The sequence below is a fragment of the Boleophthalmus pectinirostris genome, unplaced genomic scaffold (assembly GCF_026225935.1).
Source record: "Boleophthalmus pectinirostris isolate CB_2022bp ecotype Guang Dong unplaced genomic scaffold, ASM2622593v1 HiC_scaffold_15, whole genome shotgun sequence".
Lineage (NCBI taxonomy): Eukaryota > Metazoa > Chordata > Actinopteri > Gobiiformes > Gobiidae > Boleophthalmus > Boleophthalmus pectinirostris.
This window is the reverse complement of record NW_026571070.1, coordinates 23378969-23404251: the sequence shown is the minus strand read 5'-3', so window position 1 is coordinate 23404251 and position 25283 is coordinate 23378969. Positions and strand designations below refer to the sequence as shown.

Sequence of the window (25283 nt, the reverse complement as noted above, 5' to 3'; positions counted from 1 at the left end):
AAAACTTAAACTAATGTGTGTGTTTTATGCAATCTGGATAAATATGAGCCCATATTAGGTATCATTAATTATCCTTCCCAATTATCGCTGCTGTGTCTTTCGGCGTAGAGGCCCTCTGGGAATGTATCATTACAGTAAATGGCCATGAGTGGAGCAATTATCTTCACCGTTCTTTAACCTGTGCCGATAATAATCTCTTGGCATTTTTTGTGCATTCAAAATAACACACCTAACTGCATTTCTAATTATTTGAAGCAGTGTTTTGTGGTGGTGGGTGCTCTAAGCAAAGTTCTAGCTTGACCCCCCCACCATAGTCCACCCTGTAGCCATTAACTGAGCGTCTCCAGCCAGAGTCTAATCCAGCCAAACCCAGGACCAGAGGAGCTAATTAAGCCCAGGCTTTTAGTGTCCCTGCCTCCTGTAGTCGCCCAGTGCCAGCCCGCCCCATGCCAGCACTAAATGGGCTTGTAAATATCTATAGTGGTTAGACAGGCAGTGGACAGGAGCCGGTAATAGGCCTTGACTGAGTCTGAATACACATTATAAGGCTAGTGTTGGAGCAGGCTAATGAGTGGGGCTGGCCAGAGCAGGAGTTAGCAATGGGAGAACTGCTGTGGTGAAAAACAAGGTGATGTTTTGCTGTAGAGGTGGGAGAGATGTCGAAAAATGATAATATCGCTTATTGTTGTTCTGGAGATATGTTACATTAGAATATTGAGTATACTGTCTATAACTACTTAAAATGACAGCAGAAAAGTAAATGAAAAATGAAAATTTGTAGTGTAATCTTCCAAACAAGACTATAAAGTAGTATTTCTGTACTTATGTGGTTAATTGTAAGGTCTGAGCATATTTTGAGCAATATTTTAACCCAAAACTTTTACAGACACATTTTAGCATATTAGTGATGCATGGCTAAAATACTGTCATCAATAAAATGAAAAAAAAAAAAAAAAGATCCAGGTATTCATTTTTGTCAATATCGCCCATCAGCCCTGTAGACTGTACTAGCAGGTTTTAAAGTGAAATTTTGTCTTTGTTTTACAGAGGGGCACCCTGACCCAGATCCCTGTGGTGAAGGAGACGCGTGTGGAGTCTGGCCAGTTCCTGCTCCTGTCGCTCCTCTGCATGCTCTTCATCCTGGTGGCCCTGGCAGTGTCCGGCACCTTCTTCTGCGTGCGCCAGCGCTCTCACCTCCACATGAAGGAGAAGTTAGCCAGCCTCGGCACAGACACCAGCACTGATGCTACAGCCACCTATCAGGTAAGAGCAACCCATTGCAACCAGCCAATCACAGGCCGCCATTCAGACCCGGCTCTGGGATTGGAGGAGGATGCTGTGAGGAAATGTGGTTAAGGGTCTGATTGGCTGATTTGTAAAAATATATGAACAATATGCAAATTTGGTCCTGTTCAGGGATGAGAAATTTAAGCAAGGGAAACTATGTATACTGGTGGTGTGAAAGTGTGATCTAGATGTTTCTGTCAAATGTTTCATCTAATGCTTACTTTCTGTTAAGGTAAAAGGTCAAGATAAATCTTACATTATAAAATGTGTGATTTCACTTTGTTAAAAACACGCATTTATAGGTTAGTGTTTCAGCGTGCTGAACTGCTTATTTTAAATGCATCTTTGTAGTTCAAAGTTTTATAAAAAGCTTCTTTCAGAAATGATGTGAACTTGAGATGATGGATACAGTAAGTAAGGGAAGAAAGTATCTAAATGTCCAAAAAAGTAATAGAAACTACCTTTGACCTTTGTGTTTGTTTAGCCTACCTTCTTTAGTATATTCCCATAACTGCTGTGTGCTGGCTGTAGTGCTCACAGCTCTGCTCTTAGTCACAGCTCACCTCGTGTCTGGGCTCTGTGTGTGCAGTGCAGTGGGAGACAGGAGAGCGACCCGTCGCTCTGACCTATTCCCTCCGTTCCTCGGGGGCCGCGGGCAGCCGGGCCTCTATTGATTTTCAGAGCTGGGGCTCAGCTGTGCCCAGCGTGGCACTCACAACACATTTATCTGCATGTCGCGTTAACATTTTCAATATTTAATCAGGTTTTCACAGAGCTGCTTTTCCATCAAATGCTGGAGAAGCAACAGAAAAGTTAGACGAGATTATTAGCAGGGCTGTGAATATATGCAATCATTTCTTCTCTTACATTGAGGAAAGGATTGTGTTGTCACGCCTTGTGTATTTGCGAGGAGGCAGAACGCATATCTTATTTTTAGGTGAAATTACTTGTCTGAAAGCGTTTGAAATGAGAAAATCCAAGCAATGTTCCTTTCTAAGCTTCATGATTCTCAACTCCTGCCCCCTACTACATGCTGCTGCCTGACTGTGGGATCTTTGCAGAGGAGTGGAGAGGCGCGATGAGTTATGAGGAGGACCTAGATATCGCCCCGAGGCCAAGGCCCAGGGCACCACTTCATGGCTCTAATCATTAAAGTCTGACGGCTGCACAAGCTGATCCAAGTCCACGGCTTAGTCTAGTGTAGCTTCCAGGGGAAATCTCACTGTGATGCTGCTGTAGATCATGAGTTAGCATGTGCTTTCAGAAGGCTAGCCCTCTGTGGCCTCGCGCAGCTAATTTACTATGGAAATGAAGTCGGAAGCAATGGAGGACTTTTTCATTCAAAGCCAAACTTGTAGATGATAGTAAATTTAGCAGTTACTTGACAATTACCACACACGTTTTGAATGAGAATTTGTCCACGAGGCTGCGAGCAGTCAGACAATTTGGATAGTGCATTAAGCAGTGTCTGCAGTGAGGCATGATGGGAAAGGAAAGCTGAGTCATGGGCGCTGTTATCCTAAGAGCAGTTGGTGAGACAGACTTTTTAGTTGGGACCTGGAAATATCAATCAAAACAGAGAATTATACCCCACAACTACAGCTAATACATTTTAATCTCCTCTGGCTTTGTGTGCCTATTTACCACTGAGGCCCTGTTTGATTTATGAGCCCAGTTTCCTGTCAACTTTCTATCTCTTTCTACACAACGTATTTATTTCTCGCGGGGCATAAGTGCAGGAGTGATTGGTGCTTCTTGTGTTTGGGAGTAAAAGATCACAGCTAAATGATTCATTTGCAGACAGCTGTTGCGTGGCACTCAGGTGTGACACAGGGAATTTATTTTGGAAAATTGTGTCGACTTTCTCAACCATGCACTTTTTTTGACATAATTAGTATAAGCTTCATAATCCACACGGATAAGCCATTAATCTACATACAAGTGAGGACAGATCAAGTCAGGCGGGATTTTCCGGAGAACTCAGCCCCTCACAGCGAGGATAAGCGGGAATGTACTGAGGAGTATTGTAGCATGCACAAAAAGGAGAAGGATAAACAGTGTATAACGAAGGCCCTCTCTGGGATCTGTACACAGGAGTTATGTCGGCAGCGCATGGCTATCAGGACTTCAGAGCGCGTGGAGAGGCCAGAGACGCTTCGCCATCATTCCCGCCTCAATAGTGTTTCGTCCCAGTTCAGCGATGGTCCAGCGGCCAGCCCCTCCACGCGTAGCAGCACCTCCTCCTGGTGTGAAGAGCCAGTGCCTTCCAACATGGACATCTCTACCGGGCACATGATCCTGGTAAGACTCACCCACCCACACTGGCCTGGTACAGATACTTGTGCTTGTATTGGACATAGTAACCACATGTGAGAATGGTTTTGCTTATAGTTGAAGTAGTGATGTTATGCTATCCATGCTTTTAACAGAATGAGGAAAAAATTAAGTTGTAGCATAGTTGCCATAACGTTTAATAAATATTCTGTCTCTTTTGAATGGTGAAAAGTTCTCAAAATGGTGCTCATCAAAACAAAAAATTAACACTATATTAGAGATACTTTTTTTAAATTATTATTTTGAAATGCTTCTAAAAAATGTCTAGCTAATTGGTTATGTACTTATTACTTGTCAGTACTGGTTGGTTTAGACAAGAGTTTTTCCCAGACATTTTCAGCCATAATTTTGAAAGGAGAATGGATGATGTGTAAACTTTTCTTTGGTCAAATTTTGCACAAGGCTCACACTGCTTTAAAATGAGATCTATTTCCTTCTAGGGTTCATACTATGGATGCACTGTGACTTGGTAAATCCTCATGTCAGTCACTCAGAGCATGACAGAGGCTGACCAGTGGATTATGTGGAGGGGGAAAAGTTTTTGTGTGTGTTTGTGCATAGAGCTGCATTGATCAAAAAAAGCACTGATCACAACTCAACAATTTCTCCAAATTGGAAGATCTTGATTAGCAGACAGATTAATACATGTTCTATAGAGGAAAGCCATTCTTTTGACTGGTTTGATTGTGGATAGGACTGTTAGATGTGAACAGGTCTTATCAGCGCTCTGTCTGCTGCTGCCTGTGTGTGTGTGTGTGCGTGTGGAGTGTTCAGTCACGCTGCTGTAGCATGTCAAATAGAGGTTTCTACACATCTCATATGAGCTCACACTGTAGTCTTTAACTGTGACTGTTTGCCTTTTTATCAGCCCATCTCCTTCTGCTTCCACTTCACTCTTTTCTGCTGTTTATACATTTTATCCTGCTCCTGTTCCTTCCCCCCTTAATGACATTTTCTCTCCTCCCTGTCCCTCCTTTATATCCTTCTCTGCTGCAAAAATCACCAAGACATTTCTCATTGTGACGAGGGCTGCTCCAAAGTGAAATATTATTACCCATTTGATTGTCATTTGGATGTTTTCGAATGTGTTTTTGCTTAAAAAGCCTGTGCACAAACACACACAATGGATTGTTTTAATTCTGCACAACTTTGGCTTGGTTCATTTGAGACAAGCTTGATAAAAGAGATGGATAGATGCCTGGCAGTGTTTCCATTAATGGAGAGAGCATTCATCACGCTGCACGTCGAGCTTTTATATTGGGAGGCTGTAATGAATGAGAGTGGATCTGCCTTGTATTGGTGGTAATAGATGGGTTTTGTTGCACTCGTCAAGTCTTGTATGTGGAGCTCCTTTTGAAAACAGTGACAATAGAAAAGCATTTAGCCCTCCATAACAAAAGAGGCTGTGAATGATTCCTAGGAGCTGTTATTATTATGATTAGCTGCAGTTACTTGTTCACAGACATTAGAATGCTGGAGGTAGTGCATATACAGAGACCTTTACTCCTCAGTGCTCTGACTGACATGGAGATGTCCTATAGGAGCCTCAGCTTTAACATTCTGCTGCCATCTCACATGAAACCATGTGTGAGATTGCCTTGTTATCACTGATCTCAGACCTATATTTTCCCATCTCTGCTCCTTCTTCTCTTTGGCTGTGCAGAGATGATGAATGCCGGCCCCTCTAAAGCACTCATGCTGGGGGTCTGGTCAGAGTCAGGAGAAATTAACTACAATGTGCTGCTCACCTTAGACTAAAGTCTTGCATAAAGACATGTAACTTCACAAAGTAGAATTGGGCTGAGTCATCTGTTGTCAGTGTGTTTTTTGACACACCTCTATGGCGAATATTTCTCACTTCACTCTGCTGCCAGCTTCAGCCGAGCTTTGCTGCCAAAACCTGAAAGTGATACCTAGTTAATGGCTCCTATTGTCGAATATTATGACGAGTTGTAATGTGGAAATGTGTTGGTGGATTATTTCAGCACCATGGACAGCGTTTCACAGGTAGCTGAACTGTTCCTCAAGGCTCAGTAAAAACACACTTTGTGAACAGTTTTTAAGATGACATAAAAGTGTAAGGACAGGCAGATTGAGTGTCTTTTATCTGTTTTAACTAAATGAGTTTGTGCCTGGTTTGATGTAGTCATTATCGGCCACAGACGGACCGCTTTGACTGTGCTGGTGTTACCTGTTGGGCCTATCTCTCTCGGCCTTCATCCTGATTTCAGCCACAGCCTGTGCTGCCGAGCAGACTGCTTAGGAAGGATTAGACATTGTTTCCCTGACACCCAGGCCTCCCATCCGGGCCTCTGATTGGCAGACATAATCCTCCCATTCAGTAAACCTTCGTTACCCTGTCTGTGGAATACGCCACGCTCCACTGCCTCCTAGAGACGGGAGGTGCTCGATAAGGGCAGGCTGCTGCCTGCATCACATTAAGTGCACCCAAATATGAATTTGGAATGCAATCGATTCGGGGCATGGTTTGAATAGAATGGGGAAGCAATTCCGAGTGGATGTATCAAGTGCATGGAGATGTAATATTGTTGGGGAGGTGGGATGTGTCACGCTGGCGAGCACACAGTACTTGTGCTCTGATGAGAGAGTAGTAGTGACAGCCTCTGTCAAGTAGCCATAATGGCAGCCTGTCATGTGCACAGTGCATGTGTTTGTGTGGGACATGCACACATGCAAATATACATGTGACGCTGCCATTAGAATTGACATTAAGGAGATTTCCTCTGATAATTGGGCATTTGCCTCTGATTTGACAGAGCTAATAGCACTTTGAAGTGGAACTCGAGCTCTTTTATATGCAGCTGCATTAATTGCCAGAGTTTCTATTGTTGCTGCAAGGCTTGAGTGTCACCTTTGGTACCATATCCAACAATTAAGTTTGATTTCCATTGTGAGTTGGACTATAATGTTCTTATATGTCATCTGACATATTTAGCGCCCATGCAGGGTAATTACCTATTGTGTGGAGGATAGGATTATTTGTGATTATCAGGAGTAAAGAATGATATATATTCTGCACCAGCTCCTGCCTCTGACAGATATATGCCGAGTCTAACAATAGATTGTCACCTCTGTATTAAGGTTTTCCTATAGCTCCTTTAATATGGACTCAAAATCCCAGCACATCTGGGTATCACTTTCATTGTATTAGCCAGATGATCCCTGACATCAGTTTATGAGTCTGTAATCTTCTAGGCCACACAATAGAGGACTAAACCATTTAACCCTGTGGGGAGGGGCGCCATGATACCAGAACGAAAGAACAGAACACGACGCGAGCTCAAAAACACTTGTCTTGCCAGCTCCAGCCTCTAAGCTCCCTAAGACGTGCCCCGGTTTGGGACAAGTGGGGGAAAGCCACAGTCACACACATCACACATGTACCAGGCCTGAGCCCCTCCCTCTCTCTTTTTCCATCTTTGTCTCTCTGGCGAATTCAATTTTGTCTTCTCCAAGCGACAGCTTAAATGCACACAATCTTATCAGCCTCTGTGCAAGCAGTGAGGGAGGTGATTGAAACAGCCCTCAAGTATTGCTAATGCAGACCCACCTTTCAGCAGTCTTAATTGTGTATTTCTTCTTCCTCTTTTGTTCAAACGCACTCACAAACACAGGAGAGCCAAACACCTTGTCAGTAATGCTGCTTCACCATATGGCAGCTTATAGTACTATTACACTCCCATCAAGCCTGATCAGTGCTATGTGCTGTTTGTCTGGCTTGTATGGGTTAGCTGTATTCACCTTAAAGAAAGGTGTGTGAACGTAAACAGGCAATCTGGAAAGCGCTGATTGGATGTGGTTGTGCTTTGAAATGGCGTCTGAGGTACTATGTGTCTCTTGCAGTCGTACATGGAGGACCACTTGAAGAACAAGAACCGTCTGGAGCGGGAGTGGGAGGCCCTGTGCTCGTACCAGGCCGAACCCAGCACCTGCAGCGTGGGCCACGGAGAGGGCAACGGCAAGAAGAACCGGCCGGATGCTGTGGTCGCATGTGAGTCTCAACACAGGTCCATTATTTCTGTTCAGCTGAGTTATAATAGTACAACTTCAAGCGGCTGTTTAAAGCCACAGTATAAAACTTTTTGCCAAATAATTGACTAAAATGAAACAATGTTTTTTAATTTTGGTTGTTTTTATTGCACTGAAAAACACAGAGTTTTTCTATGTTTTCCATGTGTCCTTACTGTGCTTGTTTCCATGGTAATGTTGTTCCTTTGGCTATAATATTCTACATTATGACATAAAACATATCTGGCTTTATGGAGAATGTTCCAAAGTATGGTTTGAAATGTCTGTTTTCATAGAATCATGCAGGACATGTGCCACGTCCTTAAAGTAAAATACTGTACCTTTAACTTAGCCCCAATACTCTATATTACTAGTCAAATAGAATATATGCCAACTTTATTCACTGACAATAATATTAGTTACATATTGTAAAAAGAGATAATGGATCAACTGGGTGACTGAAACTTGTGTTTCTAGGGTGAAAAAAATACTAGCTTTCTAGCTGTATTTGTGAGTCAATAGAAAAAAATTGAGTTTTTGGTTGCTTCCCAAATGTATCAGTAATCATGCCCACAATGAAAATATATTGCATAACAGATATTTTGACCAAAGCTAAAATGTTATATGTAACATGGCAATGTCATACAGACCTGCTCCTTTACCATTTTGACCTCAACTGAGGAAAATGTATTCACTGACATTTTTTCGATGGGGTAGAAAATGCATGTAAGATGTATAAGTGAATTCAAAAGCTCTGATAAACCATGGGCAGCTTCTACATCTTGGCTTGTCTTAAATATAATGTTTCACTTGGCCCACAGTGAATTGAAGACGGACTGATGTAGGGACTTGACGTTGTTGTGATAAAACTGGTGAAATTGCAGTCCCTTGCAGCATTTAGATTTCCATATCCCTCTGTCGCTTTTGTTACTGCGCGGTGGAAGCAAACAGCACAAATGTTGATGAATTATGGATATGTCTATTACAGATGATCACTCGAGGATCACCTTGAAAGCGGAGAATAACCACGGCAACTCGGATTACATCAACGCCAGTCCCATCGTGAGTACTGTTTATTTGCACATTGTCTAATGCGAGCTGTTTGAAGCCTGTCTGCACGAGGGCACCTGTTGAGGCTGTAGTATTTCAAAAGCACTCCTCATTGATCCGGGCCCACTGATCTTCACTGTGACTTTGTTCTCCAAGCTCTGCGGATTGGTTCATCTTGTTGAATGATATTTTCAAAATGGCCGCTCCCTGGAGACGCCCTCAGAAGAATGACACGCTCCATTATTTGGTCTTAAACTAATGGAACAGACATCACAGTACTGGAAAAGGGCGGAGGTTACTTTTTTGGTATTTTATCTCTAAAATATAGCCAGTCATTGCTTTCCCTTGAGGGTGCTGGGGCAAGATTCCATCAAAAAGAACAGGAAACTATGCATTTCAAATACAGTGGCAGCGGTGATAGATGAGCACGCGCTAAAAGACCATTACTTCTCACAAACAAATAACAAAGCTTTCCACTCGGCCATTTTCCCCCATATTTTACATTTTTAAGTTGATTTATTAAGACTAGCATTGTGAGCATAGACACCCAGTTCAGTTACATCTACATCTATATATATATATATATATATATATAAAATAAAATACTAAAGATTGTGAAGTCAGGGCAGATGCAGTGTTGTTGTGCAGATGAAAGGACAGTAATTACACCACAAAGGGAGACCCCTGGCTGGGCAAAGCAAAACTGTGGTAATTATATCTGTCATGGCTGTGTCTTCCTCCTCATTAGCTTTGGGGCAGCAGCCTACGAGTAAATAATCTGTCGCCTCTTTCTGGGAAGCCGGGGTCAGGCAGGCAAAAGAGAGCTCACATATAGCTGAAAGGTGAAGCTCGGCTAATGGCTAAACCACAAATGATCTCACTCCCTTGCAGACATATAGCATCATTAAGCTAGGAAAAATGCTACACGAACGCCAAACAAGTACCTAGTCTTTCGTTTAGCTGCTTCTGAGGTGGGCGCCAGGTGTTGAAGTTGACATGCATTCTGGTAGAACACAAATTCTCACCAAAAGCCATTTTTACTTCAGAGCACTTCTCGTGGCTTCCTTTCATTTTTTCCCCCCGTTGTAGTAGGAGTCTATCTTCTCGGTACAATAGCAAGGGGAGGCTGAGGAACGCAGGACGGCTCTTTCAAGTTACTGCTTTAGTATTCATGCCAGGATGTCAGCGCGGAGCTACAGCATGTCTGTGTCCTTGAGATTGGCTAAACGGAGTGGCAGTGCTAGCATTCGCACCATTTTTTTTTAAACCAGAAAGGCTAACAAGTAAATACAGATGCTAATTGGAGCCGACCAGTGGGTAATGAACATTGTGAATGATTTATGTGTGTTTTCTTTATTCTGTTTAGGTCCATACTTTTACTTTTGCCCCATTTATTCCTATGCATTATACATATAGTTAACAGTGATTCTAGCCTGGTTCTGATACATTTTAATTAAGCATTTTACTGACCTAAAAAGAACAGTAGCTTGTGTTGCCTCATCAGATAATGAGTTGTGTAACAGGGTTTATAATTTCATCAGTGAGCGAGGTTGGATTAAAATGGGAACACATTACTGTATGTTGAGACAAGAGAAACTCGAGTAAACACTGAGACGTGACAGTGGTGGGAGAGGGAATTCAATTTGAAGGTGTCTGGCTTAAAGGAAGATCTCATTAAAGTAAGAAAGTATTCAGAGTATTAGACAATTGCTGTTTGTTTCACTGTTTATGAATGTTTTGAGGGAAGTAGCATAATGAAGATAAAGTCAAAGAGAGTAATATTCAATAACTAAGCAGAAAAGTTGCATATTAAAATCACATTTGCCATTGTCTTGATGTTGCTGAAATGTTTTAAAGCCATATTAGAAAAGTTAGGAGGTTACTCAGAGGAATATTGTCTGGTATTGATCAATAATTTACTACTACTACTAATACTAATACTAATACTAATACTAATACTAATACTAATACTAATTACTAATATTCTTACTACTACTGTATTTCTCATATATTTCTTAAAACGTGTCATAATTGGTTTGGGTTATTAAACAAAAGTTAACAATATTATTTTTCTTGCTATTTGAATTTTCCAATATGGTCCCTCCACACACAAGTAGCCACTGGTTAGTTGTAGCGTCTATCTTCATCTGCGTACAATTTGTGCAAATTAGAGTATTACTCAAGACAAAAAATACATTTGTATATGTACAAATAACAACATTATACAGTATAGCAAGTCAGTCTGTTTGGCACAATTCTAAAACATGTTCTTACTATGACTGCCATGTGTGACTGTGTACCTGTAAATATATGTCATATCCCACATTTCCAGTCTATGTATTCCCTTTCTTCAGCGAGATACAACATCATTTTGCTTCTATTCCTTGGGGGCATGCATACAAATTCACCTTTCTAAAATGTGATCATTGATTTGGGGTAGAGGGAGAGAGAATGGGGGAGGGCCGTATCACAGGCAACACCTACTCAATCAAGTCCCAATCACATCCCTCAAATCAGGTCCCCTCGGTGTGTCATTATGTCACGCCTTCAGGCTCTCAGCTCGCACACGTCACTATGAACAATGGGGATGGGGAAGTCGTTAGTTAAGGTTTAAGAAGGAGCAGACTTTAGCAAGAAAGGGATACGCTTTTGTGAATCCAAGTCAGATTATTGCGTTTTTATATTGTAAATACACAAAACATTATGGTAAAACAAAATTATGTCAAAATGAATGAATGAAAAATCTAATCAAAATTGGAATTTGAGTGGTAATGTTCAGCAAATTATTTAAGTAACATCATTTCATTTGCAAACAACTCAGTATCTTGCCTTGTTATGTATAAAACTTGCAAACCGTGTACATTAGACCTCTACACACATTTTGAAATGCATGGGATTTTTGTATTAGTTTAGCATTTCTTATTTCAGTCTTCTTTCAAACGTTATTGCCACTGGATATGTATGTTTAAAAATCTGCACTTCGAACACAATACACTTTTTTTTTAAACCTAAACCCCACAATTTGCTTGTCTGAAAAATCACAATTACATCTACGTCTTGTTGGAACTACAATTAGGGAAGTATCATTGTTTACTATTGCATGATAAGTAATGTATGATTTAATGATTTCATATTACCAATCAGTACAGTCAGTTTCAAGCTTAACACATTTGCTATAACTCCCAGTTTACACATCTTGCCTTGTCTAGTTAAAGGTGAACTCTACATGTGCACATAAAATTGAGGGACTTTGCGAAACCTCCCATAAACACTAGAGCTTTCTTTTTTGCTTGTGTTGACCTAGCGTACAATTATACCCCTGCGCAAGGCTAAGTCAGTGTTTCTATGCAAAACAGTACGAGTGCGCGGTGATGTTTAAAATTCCTTTCCCAAACACTGCATGAGCTGACAGGCATACAAAGCACGTCCTTCAGATTTGTGTTAGACATCTACTTCATGCCTGCGTGACATTCTGCGTTTACCAACAATAGCCTGCGGTCCCTTTTGCATTTTAATTTATTTTAATCAAGACTTTTTTTTAAATAATAAACGAACATATCTGGGGGTTATAGAAATGTAGTAGGTGGAAGGATTCTGAATTGGTGAGATAGGGAGAGAGATAGATCATAGGGAGTCAGTGCTGTGGTTCCCAGGAGACGCGCAGCTCTATCCAGATGGAGCCTTTGAAGCAAGTCTTATACCCAGACAGTGTGTTCTCATCTGCCCCTACACCAGCTCACACTCTGCCCCCTCTCTCCCAGATGGACCATGACCCACGCAACCCCACTTACATCGCCTCGCAGGGCCCGCTCCCCTCCACCGTAGCAGACTTCTGGCAGGTAAGAACCAACCATCTCTATTCACACACATACGCTTTCATCTCGTAGCATTTTAAAGCCAGTTGGTAAAAAAAGAAAGAGAGAAAAGAAGACTAGCGCACACAACAGCAGCGCTATACTCCAGGTCCATGTGTTTTTTATGACTGATGGTCTTTGAAGTTTTGAATGTGCTCTTCTGACAAACAGAGCAAGAAGAAAGGCTCCAATACACTGTGTGCCTGTGGAAAGGAGCTGGTACTTCGAAATCATATTACTGTTATTAGGTAGAAGAAAAGGAGGAGGAACATTTTGGCTCGGGTGAAAGAAAAACTAATTCCACTAATACTAATACTACAATTGCACCTGTTTACGCCTACTGCCTTCAGCAAAAAACGGATATCCATGGGTTTCAAAATGATGAAAAATTTGCATTGTTACCATAGCAATGAACAATTAACAACAACAAGATATTCTGTTTTTTGAATAGTGAAATGTCCTCAAAAGATTGCATATAACAGGAAGTTGAAACTCACAAATAGTTTTTTTTTCTAGAATTCCATGATGTCATACTTCCAGGTGGGGGTAAAGGAAATTGCTCCACACTTGTACTTGCTATATTACAGCTGTATATTTTAAATGGACATAGCTAAGCCGCTAGTTGTTGAGTTCCAAATAGGAAGTGGCTCCATGTGACTTTACATTGAAAAATTATCTGTAACTGCTGCAGTGAGCCTCATCATTTTGGTCTTAAAATGTTTGCATTAACTTGCCCTATATGGCCCTTGTGCTTTTATTTCACTATTTTGTCTGTTTAAAAAAATCCTATTCCTAATATGCTTTCAATAGTTTCCCATAACAGCTAGCTTTGTGAGCTTCATTTGATTGGAGCCGAATGCTATAGGTGACGTCACACACTCCCTTAGTCCACTAATATATAATTACAAAATGATTACAACTATTAAGAATAGTACTTTCACTTGCAACTTCTCAGTTTCTATTAAATAGTTTTCTATTAAATATTATATGATATGCTTATAGAAAGCCAACATATATTCCATAAATTGACTATAATTAAAAGATCCATACAGTCAATTACTTATCGCCTTATGAATTAGCAAATACCAAAGCCAATTGAGCAATGTCCTTGCCCATACTTCCTACCATCATTAAGCCTGATATTCTCTAAAATAACGCTCATGCTAGCACATAATGGAATGTTTTCTGTTGCCATTGGCATTTCCAGCCTTGTCCATAAATGTCAGAGGCCCATAGCATTAATCACAGGATATAGGCTATTGTAAAGCAGGTCTGCTTGCTTCAGAGGTATGCCTTAAATGATCCATGCTGGCCAAATGGCATTCTCATGTGTTAATGGCACAGCGCTGTAGTAATTAGTGGGCCCATCACCTCCATATGGTGAAGTAACTGGGCCAGCGTGACCAGGGTTTAGGAGTGAGGGGCATTAAACGGGGCACAGCAGCTGGCCTCACTCACTGCATTATGTCATGTTACAATCACACTGTTGCAAGTGCTGATTCTGACTTTCTGCACATTTTGGAAGTTATCAAATACAACATGAACATTTTAAAGCAAGTCTATTATGCAAAAATCTACTTGTCAGTACTTTTAACCATGTCACAACTGTTTCCCCTTCTTGTTTTCCCTCTTGAAGTTGTATTTGGAGGTGTAATCTGCTCCCATTGGGCACCTCAGTTTTGTAACACGGAAGTCAGCATACTTCTTTTTTTAATGAAGTCATATTAGATGATTATTGCAAATTCTAATATAATGATTCACATGTGTCATAGATTATATCACATTGTATAGCATATTGTATAGCAGGCTAAGCGCAATATGTGTTTTTAAAGTTAGGATAGAGGGCCTAAACATATAAAGAGAAAATTCTGTTCTATTCTATTATTAATAACTATTCATGCATTAGAAACTGGACAAAGCAGGTGTTGGAGCTAAAACGTTTTATTAGAGCATGAAACTAAAAACATGATATTTATTGAATTGAATTAACACATTTCAACTCATAAGCATTTTTTATATAATTCTGTTTTGGAAACCACTTGAAGAAGTTATTGTCTATAAACATGCATATATTTACATAAGCTTCATAACCTCTGTCTGCTAGCTTACAAGGATGTTATAAGAACAGAACAAACTGGCTGCATGCTTGTTTCTTTTTAAATTACCTTCTAAAGATAAAGCAGTGGCAGCTGTAAAACCCAATTCATTTACATACAAACTCATTGTTTCAGGTGTGTGGCCTTAATTGACTGCAGTGGCTCCAATTGGAACCAAATGGAATTGGTTTAATTAGTAAATTTATAAGTGCCTCAAACAACACAGCTGATAATTATCACTTTTGTTTATTTGGCTGACAGTTCTTTCCATGCCAGGTGAACAAAATGCATTATCCCAATGAAATGAGCTGTTTAGCCCACAAATTCAGCTCTAAACTCTTGTCTATTAAGTGAAAAATAATGGGGAAATTAGATGTGGATTGACATGCTGACATGGTGAACACCCGACTAAGCAAAAGCCATTCATTATTTAGTCGTGGTTGGATTGTGGCGAGGAAAACAACACACTCTTTCCCTTATTAAAAGTAAACAAAAAGGTGGAAACACTGGCAGTCTCATGCAAATGGACCATGCAGGAGGCAAATCTCTGTGCTGTGTCCTATCTAATCCGGCCCAGCCCAAGGCAGCGCTCTGAAAGGATAATCCCCTGCTCCTCTCCTCACTCGTACCTCAGCTCTGGTGGGCCCTCATTTCCACCAGCCTAAAAATAATAAATAAAAAACAATCTGGCTAGTCAGCAAGAGTTCACAGTGCAGAACATTTGAGTAATATTAAACCATAATGTCAAGTACTGTGCAAAACAAGAATGATTACTATTTTAAGGAACAGTATGTATCTTTCTGGAGGTGGCACGTGACCTGCATGATTCCATGGAAATAGAAAGTTAAAATCATACTTTGGAACATTCTCCATGAAGAAACATTTCTTAATGCCATACTGTGGAATATTAAAGCCAACATTTTCATGGAAACAAGCAGAAGGAGACCTTTCTCCACACAAAATAAGAGTCAGGTTTGTGGAGATGCAAGCTGCCTCAGGGCAGCACAGCTGTTTTTCAATGAAATAAACACAACCAAAAACACTGGACATTTCTTTTAAAATGTATTCTGATTTTGACAGTACAGTTGATATTATAAATTTTTAACTATATCTCCCAATTCAAGCAAAGTCTGAATATAATGTAATGGATGTAATTTCAAGCAGTACTAAAGTTATTAGTCCAAGTAAAGCACAAAAAATAAAGTTGTATGCACACATTACAAAAGTATCACTTGACCGCATTTTCCCTTTCCCACTATGTTATGCTTGCTCTGTTTGCCCAACATGACCTGGCTCTCCACTCATGCAAGGAGAGAAAAAGCTGTTCCTAACCACCCCCAAATATTTGCCAAATCTGCCAAACTAAACCGTGCGGGACATTCTCATCACCTTGCCTAATGTCATCGCATCCTGGCACAGTTGGCTTCTAATGTGTCCACCGGGCCGGATCAGGAGAGCTTGTGATTAGTGTATATTCAAGGCCGTTGTGGTTTTATAGCAATCATAAAAAACAGCATTTCCAGCTCATTTTGCTAATAGCTGCTTTGGGCCTGTATTTTGATCCCAAGGACATGTTAAGATCGTGATAAGATGAAACGGCGCTTTGTAAAGAGTCTACTGTTAGCGTGGCCGACCCTCGAAGTCCCCCCTCTAGCCCCCCTCCCGCTGCTCCAGCCAACATGTATCATTTGTCACACGCTGAGAGCTGACATTTATTCATACATCCTGGACCCGGATTAAGAAATCAATTTCAGTTTAATACAAAGCTGTCAGTAATGCTAATGTGCAATATGGTGCGATCAGCGGCAGAGTTCACCTACAATATTACTGCCGTAGATAGTATAGTATTAAAGAGGAACTGTAATTGTGATATGGTGTTTTTCTCTGTCTATAGATGGTGTGGGAGAGTGGCTGTGTGGTTATCGTCATGTTGACCCCTCTGTCGGAGAACGGAGTGAAGCAATGTCACCACTACTGGCCAGATGAGGGGTCAGATGTCTATCATATCTATGAGGTAACAATAAATGTCCATGTAAGCTAGCGTTATGGGCATGTGACTTCTTTCAATCAAGTGCAATAAAATTATAATTCTAGCATACTACCAAGCTATTAAAACTACCTGTGAATGCCTATCCAGTCATTTCAGAATGATGAAAAATCATAACCGTTGCCATAGCAATTAAAACTTTTAAACTAATTGGATATGTTTTGAACTGGAAAAAGTCATTGAAACGTTGCATGTATCTGGAAGCTGATAGCACAATTGTCTTATCCGCCATCTTGGAAATCCCGACTGAGCCTTCAAGAGGTCTTGGGACTGCTCTACTGCAAGCAGCTTCTGTTTGAACTGAAAATGGGGCAAATGCTAGAACAAACTTCTCTATGTGTGCAAAATTTTACCTTTTGTTTTGAGTAATGTGTAGTTTTCAGATTACCTCATATTGATAGTCATGTTATAAATCTGACTCCCAGTCCTCGTCTATATAAACGTAACATTTTACATTCGTATTGTGGTCCTTACTGGCTCCTCTGCTGTTTGTCCCAGGTGAACTTGGTGTCTGAACACATCTGGTGTGATGACTTTCTGGTGCGGAGCTTCTATCTGAAAAACCTCCAGACCAACGAGACCCGCACTGTCACTCAATTCCACTACTTGTCCTGGAGTGACCGCGGCATCCCCACCTCGGCCCGCACCCTCCTGGACTTCCGCAGGTAACGCCCACACCCCTGCAAACCAGCCTCTTCTGAAACCCCTCATATTTCAAAAAGCAAATATATGGGTTTGTCACAATAACACTTTCTAAATTGTGCTACTTCCTTCATGCTTTATTAAGGCTATTTAAGGTATAGTTATTATAAAGTTGAACCAAATAAGATGTTTTTTGTATATTGCGGTTAGAAAATTACAGATTAACAGATACCCACTAGAGTAAAAAAGTACATATGGTAAGTATTACGAATAAAAAATAGTGCTGTTCTTTTCTATTCTGAGCTACAAGTTAATGATTATTGTGACTGGCCTACCTAAGCAAATTGCCTGCTCTAAATGATCTCTTACCTGAAAATCAAATCTGTGGTCCTTTATTCTTTATTCTGGCTCCCCATTAGTTATTACCTCAACAATAACTATTCTCCATGAGTCCTTCCGCTCATTTTTGCCTCTTGGTTGCCCTGAAGAATGCCTGCTCTAAAACGAAGTATATTTCTCTGCTATCCTTTTTATCCTGGGCCCGTTTCCCTCACCTCCCTCCAGCACATGTGATGCAGCAAATTAACAGCCCCACACTGCCTGGCTTGGCTCTGGAAGAAAAGAAATGAAAAAAGCAAATTGAAACACCAATTAAATGAGAGCTGTCTTACTAAAATCACAGAGAGGGGGTAGGTAGTGTCTGAACCACCTCGCTGTCTTCATGTAATGTGCTCTGGTGTAAGAGAAGCTACCGTCCTCTAGGGAAGAGCCAGGAGGGGTAGGAAAAACCCTCCAAATGAGAATACATGCGTTCGTTTTGGATGGAAGTCTAACCCTGAGATGCAAATGAGACACAAGGACAACGCTTTCATGTCAGAGAAACTGGAAGATGCCATAATGTTTATTTTTTATTTCGATTCGTACACCAACTTTAGAGTGCTAGCTAAAATCTAATCACAAAGCTCTCTCATCACCATTAGCCATTTTAAAGGACTATATATGCTCATACGCTCTTCAGTCGCGGTGTCATGGTTTCGGCCAACTCGTGCGTTGCGGTTGCCAGTGTCATTTTTGTGATGTTGCAGCTAGTAATATGAGCCCAGTTGCATAGTCACAAAAGTGATCATTGGAAACTGCGTCTCCTCAGCCAGGCCTGTGCACAAACTGTCTCTCACTCCTTCCCCCCCTCCTTCTCCTGCTCCTCTACTGCTCCTTCCAATCCTCTGGCTTGCATGGACACACCAACTGCAGCCCTGTGAATGCTCGGAAAATGCTACTAATGAAAACTACTTACTCCTCAAATTCTGTTAGAGGAATGAAGTTCTGATAAATATGGTTCTGCAAGTAATCCACATTGTGTGGAGTGATGGACAATAGTGCACTGTGTGACAATATCTGACTTCCTGTCTGTGCTTCTGCTGTTGTTTGTGATTTAACATGTTCAGCTGATTGTACTAAAAGCTAGAAAAAAATTATCTCAACTGTTCTACTGTAAAAGATTCAACAAGGAATTAAATTCATAGCTGATGTAAATAGGGTTATTAAATACATTTTCACCAAAAAGAGCGTCATCATTAAATATAACATTTATGATGCTACTAAATGCCAATGCACTGACTGAAGCTTGTAATTACACTGGATTTGTCAGGGCCATATCCACATAGCCAGTTATTTTGAAAAACAACAAAACCCAGAGCAGAGTACCTCTATGATGAAATATTTAGCTGTTTCTCCATTGATAGGTGAAAAATGGGGATGTGGAAGGATGTGGGGAGCTCCCAGTGTAGTCAGTAGTTTCCATGGCAACAGCGGGGTGTGAAAAGGCTGGCTGGCCTTCAGAGCGCCTGTGGTGTAAAACATTCATAATTGGCCGGGGTTAATGCGTCGGCGGACGGCGATCACAACATCACACCGCCGCATCCATCAGCCACATGTCACAAAACGCTGTTTGAACGCTGCTCAGTTTATTTACGTGCTCCCTCCTCTTCTAATCAAAGTGATTGATTGACAGGCGAGCGCATCACTCAAGATTTGGCTCAATCTTTTGATTATTGCAGCCATTAATTTTACACAGGCCACAGAGGAGACTTCCCATGTGAGACATATTTGGTTTAATTGTCACTGTTATCATCAGCAGGAGGGATCGATCTTTGCTCCACAATATTATTTGTTAGCTTATTCACTTAGGATGATTTGCAATCAAGCTTGCAATAACATTGAATTTTCTCTGTTTCTTTATTTCAGAAAGGTTAACAAGTGCTACCGGGGCCGATCGTGTCCGATAATTGTCCACTGCAGGCAAGTATGAGTGTGTGAGGCCATGACAGTGCTGACCTGCTGCACTGAGGTGAAACGTGTTTGTCTTGGTCTGTGTGTTGACTTAAAGCTCAGTCCATTTACTCAGTGTGGCTCCAGTGGAGCTGCTGTTTATTCCACTGGCTCTGTCCTTATGGAAATGCGTCTGCAGACACTCACCCAAAACCTTTCCATTTCCCATTTGGCTGAGTTAGTTAAGTGACTGTGATTGGTTTGCATTAAACACCAGGTATCAGTCTGGCCACTTTTAATAGTCACATCCTGTTAAGTCATGCGTGGGGCCAGGCTCGGCAGTTGCCCTCAGAGGAGATGTGCGGCCCGAGTGTCTAGCAGTGGATTAATGAAGCAGTGCTGCTCAAGCCGCTCTCCTGTTTTATTGGCCTGGCCTTTATTACAGAGATGTGCATGCCTTGTTTGCAATTAACATGCAGAGGCGCTGAATGGCCGGCGGGCACAAAGGGAGGCTTTTCATAAGACTATCTCTGGAGTAATGGAAAAGCAAGGCTCTCCAAAAGCTGCTGTGGACCCGCCCCTGGCCTCTCACCCTCTCCTCTGCTCCTGAGGTGCATGTATTTAAAAGCCTTTGTCCCCAGTGTGCCTCACAGGCCAGTCCCCTCTCCCCAACAGCCCACAGACCAGACCACACATGAGCTCGTGTGCAAAGCTTTAACATAATCACTCTTGTTGGAACATCAAATATTCAGATCTGTTATTTTTACTGCAATATTGGGGATTAATTCAGATTTCTGCGTCTTTCCTGTTCCATATTATCTGTAATATCAAGCTTTTAAGCAGATGGAGCCGTGTGTATCTCTCTGCATAGACTAATTTGTGTTTAAATATACTCCCTACTTCACAGTCTCTCGGCAGATGCACATGTAAATGAGCAATTTGTTTCCTTAAAAGAAAAACACTCTGAGATGAAAGCGGCTGTGGCTCTCTCTGCCTCTCTAATCACCTCCTCTCTCTGCTCTTGCAGCGATGGCGCAGGCAGGACTGGGACCTACATCCTGATTGACATGGTCCTGAATAAGATGGCCAAAGGTAACGATCAATGACTTTCCTTTCTCTCTTTCTGCTTGTCTCGTGGTGTTTCCCTGGCAACGCTAAAGCTGCTCATTTTCAACTGAGGGTCTTGGAGATGCATTAGAGGGTGACTTCTGTGAGGCCTGGAAAGACAGGCACAGAGCGCAGGAGGGAGGGAGCGTGCACAGAAGAACAAAAGAGTCCAGCGCAAAGTGGGAATGCTGGAGAAATGGGGAGCCCACATTAGTAATGATCTTTTAGGCCTCAGTCACACTGTGTTGACCTGCATCACAATGGCAGTGTGAATTTAGACAGCGTATGCATGGAGATGAAATGTTTAAAGAGCAATGCTGTGCAGGTGCTCTCTGCTTGAAAATCAACACTTAATATTTAATAACTACTGTGATATATGTCATTGTGTCTTGCTTTATTATTGATTTTGAATTATTTGACCATGGATGTGTGGATGAATATAACCTCACTGTATCTCATTTAAACTCTGCCACAAAAAAGTTAAAATTTTATAGAAATGTTCCCATGTTTCTCCAGCAGGTGCAGGTTTAAACAAATGGTAGCTTTTCTTTCTTATTCAAATACCAAAATGAAAACTGAGCCAGCTCCTGATCTGACTTATCTCAACTTATTGTTATTGGAAGCTGCTCCCCTCATCGCCTTAAACCTCTTCAAGGCTTAGCTCGCCCTCTGCCCTTTACCCTTCGACCTCTCACCTTTGCCCCTGTCTCTGTGTGTGTGCACCCCCTCCCCTCCTGGTGCAGAGTCCAGAGTGTAAAGCGGTAATAGGGCTGACCCATCCAACTGCAGTTCAGAATCAAACTGGACTCTGGTCCCGGTGCAAAGACCTAAAACTTCTTTCTTTTGTAACCTTTTGTGCACCGCTCCTGTAAGAAATGAACATAATCGCGCTCTCTCCGCAAGTTTCTCCCGTGGTCCGAGAGCCTCTCCTCAGCTTAACTTTGGAATCTAGCCCTTCTCAGACATAAAAGTCCGGCTGGAGCACTGAAGCACTTTGGAGTACTGGTCCAGCTGCATTAAATCCCTCCTTTTTTCTGGTGCTTTCACAGACGTCGCATTTTCACTGGCTTTCAAAACATCTCAGGAGCTCTTTACTCTCCTCTCCCCTCCCTTTTTCTCAAACCCGGCCCGGCAGCCCGCATGAAATCCATAAATCTGAAAGGGGAGTAAGATCTGCAGATTAACATCACACATTTGCAAAGCTACAATGGGCTTAAATCAAGAGCGCCCGATGACTGTGGAAGTCCTGCAACTGTTGCATGAGCCGGGCTGCTGGGAAAGCTATACATCATTTTAATTAGACTTGGTGGTACATTAGCACACGTACATGCTAACGGAGTTTGATTGTTGCATTCGATTCTGTCTATATTGTTCCTGAAAGCATTATAGCACATTTGTCAAACCCAAATACTTCCTGGTGCCTATTTTATCTGAAGCACAAGCATGGCTTCGGTCCAAGTCTTTGGAGGGGTGAATGTAATATTTTTCAATGGCTGCGCTGGTCCAAAGGGAGCGCAGCATAAAGAGAGATTGACAGATGTGAGCAGGATTACTCGGCCTGCTTTGAACTCACTCCAATTTTCGGTGTGTTGCAGGTGCTAAAGAGATTGATATTGCCGCTACCCTGGAGCACTTGAGAGACCAGAGAGCTGGCATGGTCCAGACAAAGGTAAGGTCCTGGGCTTTGAGCTGGAGTGTGCAGGGGGGTGTGAAGGAGAGAGGGGGGGGGGCGGTCATTCAAACAGACAATTGTGGAGTTGATGTGCGCAGAATAAGGGGAAATGATGTGGTAAATATAACTCAACACTGCACATCTAACAGGGGCCTGGGACTGTTTCACAGATTACGTTTATATATAGCCTGACTAACTGCCACCATTATTTTTGTTCTTCTTTAAAAAGTCCATTTAAATCTAAATTTACTGGCAGGTTTTGATTTTCAATTTAATATTTCAATTTTATATATCAATTCCCTTTTATTATTTTTGAATTAGATCTAAATATTCATTTGGTCACCCCCTACGTCTGTGTGGGCTTACGACGCTCCAGCCAATGGAAAGTTTGGAAATAGCCCCTGAACTTTGATAAGTTTGATTGAAACACCAGTGTTAATATTAGTCCCATCAGCGCTGCTATTTTAGAGCCTCCGCCTCACCGTCATTTCACAGCAGGCCCTCTCCACCTCCACCATTTTGGAAAATGGTACTGCATGTTCTCAACATTTCAGGCTCTAATACAAACAGTCACAAGCCTCTTCTGTTTCTCCTTTGTAATGGGGAGGAATAATAACAATAATAATAAAGCGGCCTGGAGCAGCAGTGGGTGATCATATTTATGGCGGTGCAAACAGACTGCACTGTTCCTCGAAGGTTCATTAATGCTGCTTTTACAGCTCTGTACTTGTGTTGTAAAAACGCACACAATCACTCAGGCTCATTCCCTCTGACATGTCTAAGTGAAATTATATTGGAATACTGTTGATTCCACTTTGGGACTGCATGCTGGGTCTACACAGAAATTAGCTTGTAATGAGCTATGAAATTCAGAGTTAGATTTCAAGGATTGGGCTGCCAATTATCCTTTCTTTCCTTTACGATGTTGCCACTTTATTTTTGGATGGGGCTTGAAGAAAATAAACATTGATTTGCCTTCTTTTTGGCTACCTCTTTGACAGGCGTCAACATGCAGTAATTACAGCATGTCTAGCCATTTTTCCTTCTCACTACCCATTTGTCTGTGATCAAGTGGACAGACATTGATCTCCCCCTAGTGGTGGAAATGAAAACTGCGCTTTATGCCCTGAAGGCTTCTCAAAGTATCGTTTCAAATCTGGGCTTAAGATATACCGTCGCTATAGACAGGTGCACTTATATATTCTCGCACCATCAGAAATAGCAAACACTCGTGATAATCTCAAAGCGCTGCCACAGTGACTGGCTGCTATTGATTTAGCCTATCCTCAGGCCAGACCATGGCTGTGTTGTGTGTTGACACATCTGAAGACTGTTCCCTCCCAACTCCTACATAGCTTTTTCTGTGTGAGTGGACCCCATGGCCTGCAGCCTGGGGAGAGGAATACAAAAACAGCAGGTCTGGGGGGCACACATCAATCAGCCCTCTTCCACGCTCCTATGGGACAACTCTGAGTCATATTCACCAACAAATGCACACACTCACTCACACACACACACACACCTGAGGAACAACTCAAAGGATGTCCATTTTAAGACACACCTGGATGGATCGATGAGTGGAGGATACAGTTTCTTGTCCAGAAGTGGCCTGCCCTTTAACAGGTGTCCAAATACTCGGCGGTCAGGGTCAGCATAGACGAACAGTAGCAAAAAAAAACATAAATGCCAATCATTCTCACACTCTGAAATGCAAACAGGAGCTAAAAACTTGCTTCTATTTTCTGTCTCTTGCAGGAGCAGTTTGAGTTTGCCCTGACAGCCGTGGCAGAGGAGGTGAATGCCATCCTGAAAGCGCTCCCCCAGTGAAGACCCCCACCTCCCACTCCTCTTCGTCCCTCTTTCTCTCTTTCTCACTCTCTCTCTCTTTTCTCCACTCTTCCCTTTCTCTCCTGGCTCACTGAGCACAGCTTCCTCTGCCCACTCAAGGCTGACACCTCCTTCCTTCTCCATCTCTATCTATATACTCTATAGCTGTATACTTCTGAATGTCGTGCCAGGTTTCTCACCACTGGAGCCATATTTGCTAATGTGAGACTGCCGAAGTGTTGACAATGATTGGCGTTCCTACTTTGGGATTTTTAAGACACATTTTCACCAAGTTACACTATACTTAAATGGATATTACAAAGTCCTATATTGTGAATTTTGTGTTTGACATTTTTCTATTTAGACATTCGGTCTGGAATATTTAGCAATTTCCATAAATATTGAAAAATGTAGATAATAAATTAGGCTGTAACAAGTATCAACATATGAAAAAAATCCAAATTGCTGAAGAGTGCTTGGTGAAAATGTGTTAACATGACCCAGTGCAGTGATAAACAAACTCCCTCTAGTGATACTGACCAGGTGTTCATGTGATGTCCAGTTAAAAGTTCTTCTGACAAATATTTACCATTTAAAATTATGATTGCCACTAAAATGAATAGTGATGCGTTCTTCTCACAAGATAAAATGTAGTCCTTGTTGTGTATATTATTAATTAATGGATTAATGTTTGAATTGGTCTTAAAGTTACAATGAAGTTTCCCTTTGTATCGAAACAGACTCTGATCAGCATCCTGTTGACTTGGGTGTATTGTACATTGATTACTACATATCACCTCTATTTTATTTGACAATGCTTGAATACTTCTCACCCTTCGTTAACTTTGAGTGTAATAATAGAGAATATATTTAGATCTATGTCATCTTGCAGTAGTAATACAATGATGTGCTTAAACAGACTTGTACAATAAGAACTGTTCATTCCATCTCTGCTGTATTGTGATATGTGACAGATTTCTCTTCATGTATGGACAATGAATGCCATGATAAATCCCTCTATCTATAGTACTATATGAGATGTATACGGAGAGACTCAATATATTTTGTGT

At 41.5% G+C, this 25283-nt stretch overlaps 1 protein-coding gene across 1 annotated transcript in view; it reads left to right on the top strand.

The window, feature by feature from the left end:
- The window catches only part of ptprn2 (protein tyrosine phosphatase receptor type N2), a 110426-nt gene extending 85390 nt beyond the window's left edge, over nucleotides 1-25036 (top strand). The window contains exons 13-23 of the mRNA XM_055150816.1: nucleotides 1048-1263; nucleotides 3382-3588; nucleotides 7486-7633; nucleotides 8639-8712; nucleotides 12462-12539; nucleotides 16545-16664; nucleotides 17196-17362; nucleotides 19584-19637; nucleotides 20635-20699; nucleotides 22310-22383; nucleotides 24142-25036. Coding sequence (XP_055006791.1) covers nucleotides 1048-1263; nucleotides 3382-3588; nucleotides 7486-7633; nucleotides 8639-8712; nucleotides 12462-12539; nucleotides 16545-16664; nucleotides 17196-17362; nucleotides 19584-19637; nucleotides 20635-20699; nucleotides 22310-22383; nucleotides 24142-24213 — 1275 coding nt within the window. The 3' untranslated portion in view covers nucleotides 24214-25036. The remainder of the gene's footprint in view (nucleotides 1-1047; nucleotides 1264-3381; nucleotides 3589-7485; nucleotides 7634-8638; nucleotides 8713-12461; nucleotides 12540-16544; nucleotides 16665-17195; nucleotides 17363-19583; nucleotides 19638-20634; nucleotides 20700-22309; nucleotides 22384-24141) is intronic.
- Nucleotides 25037-25283: the final 247 nt, after the last annotated feature.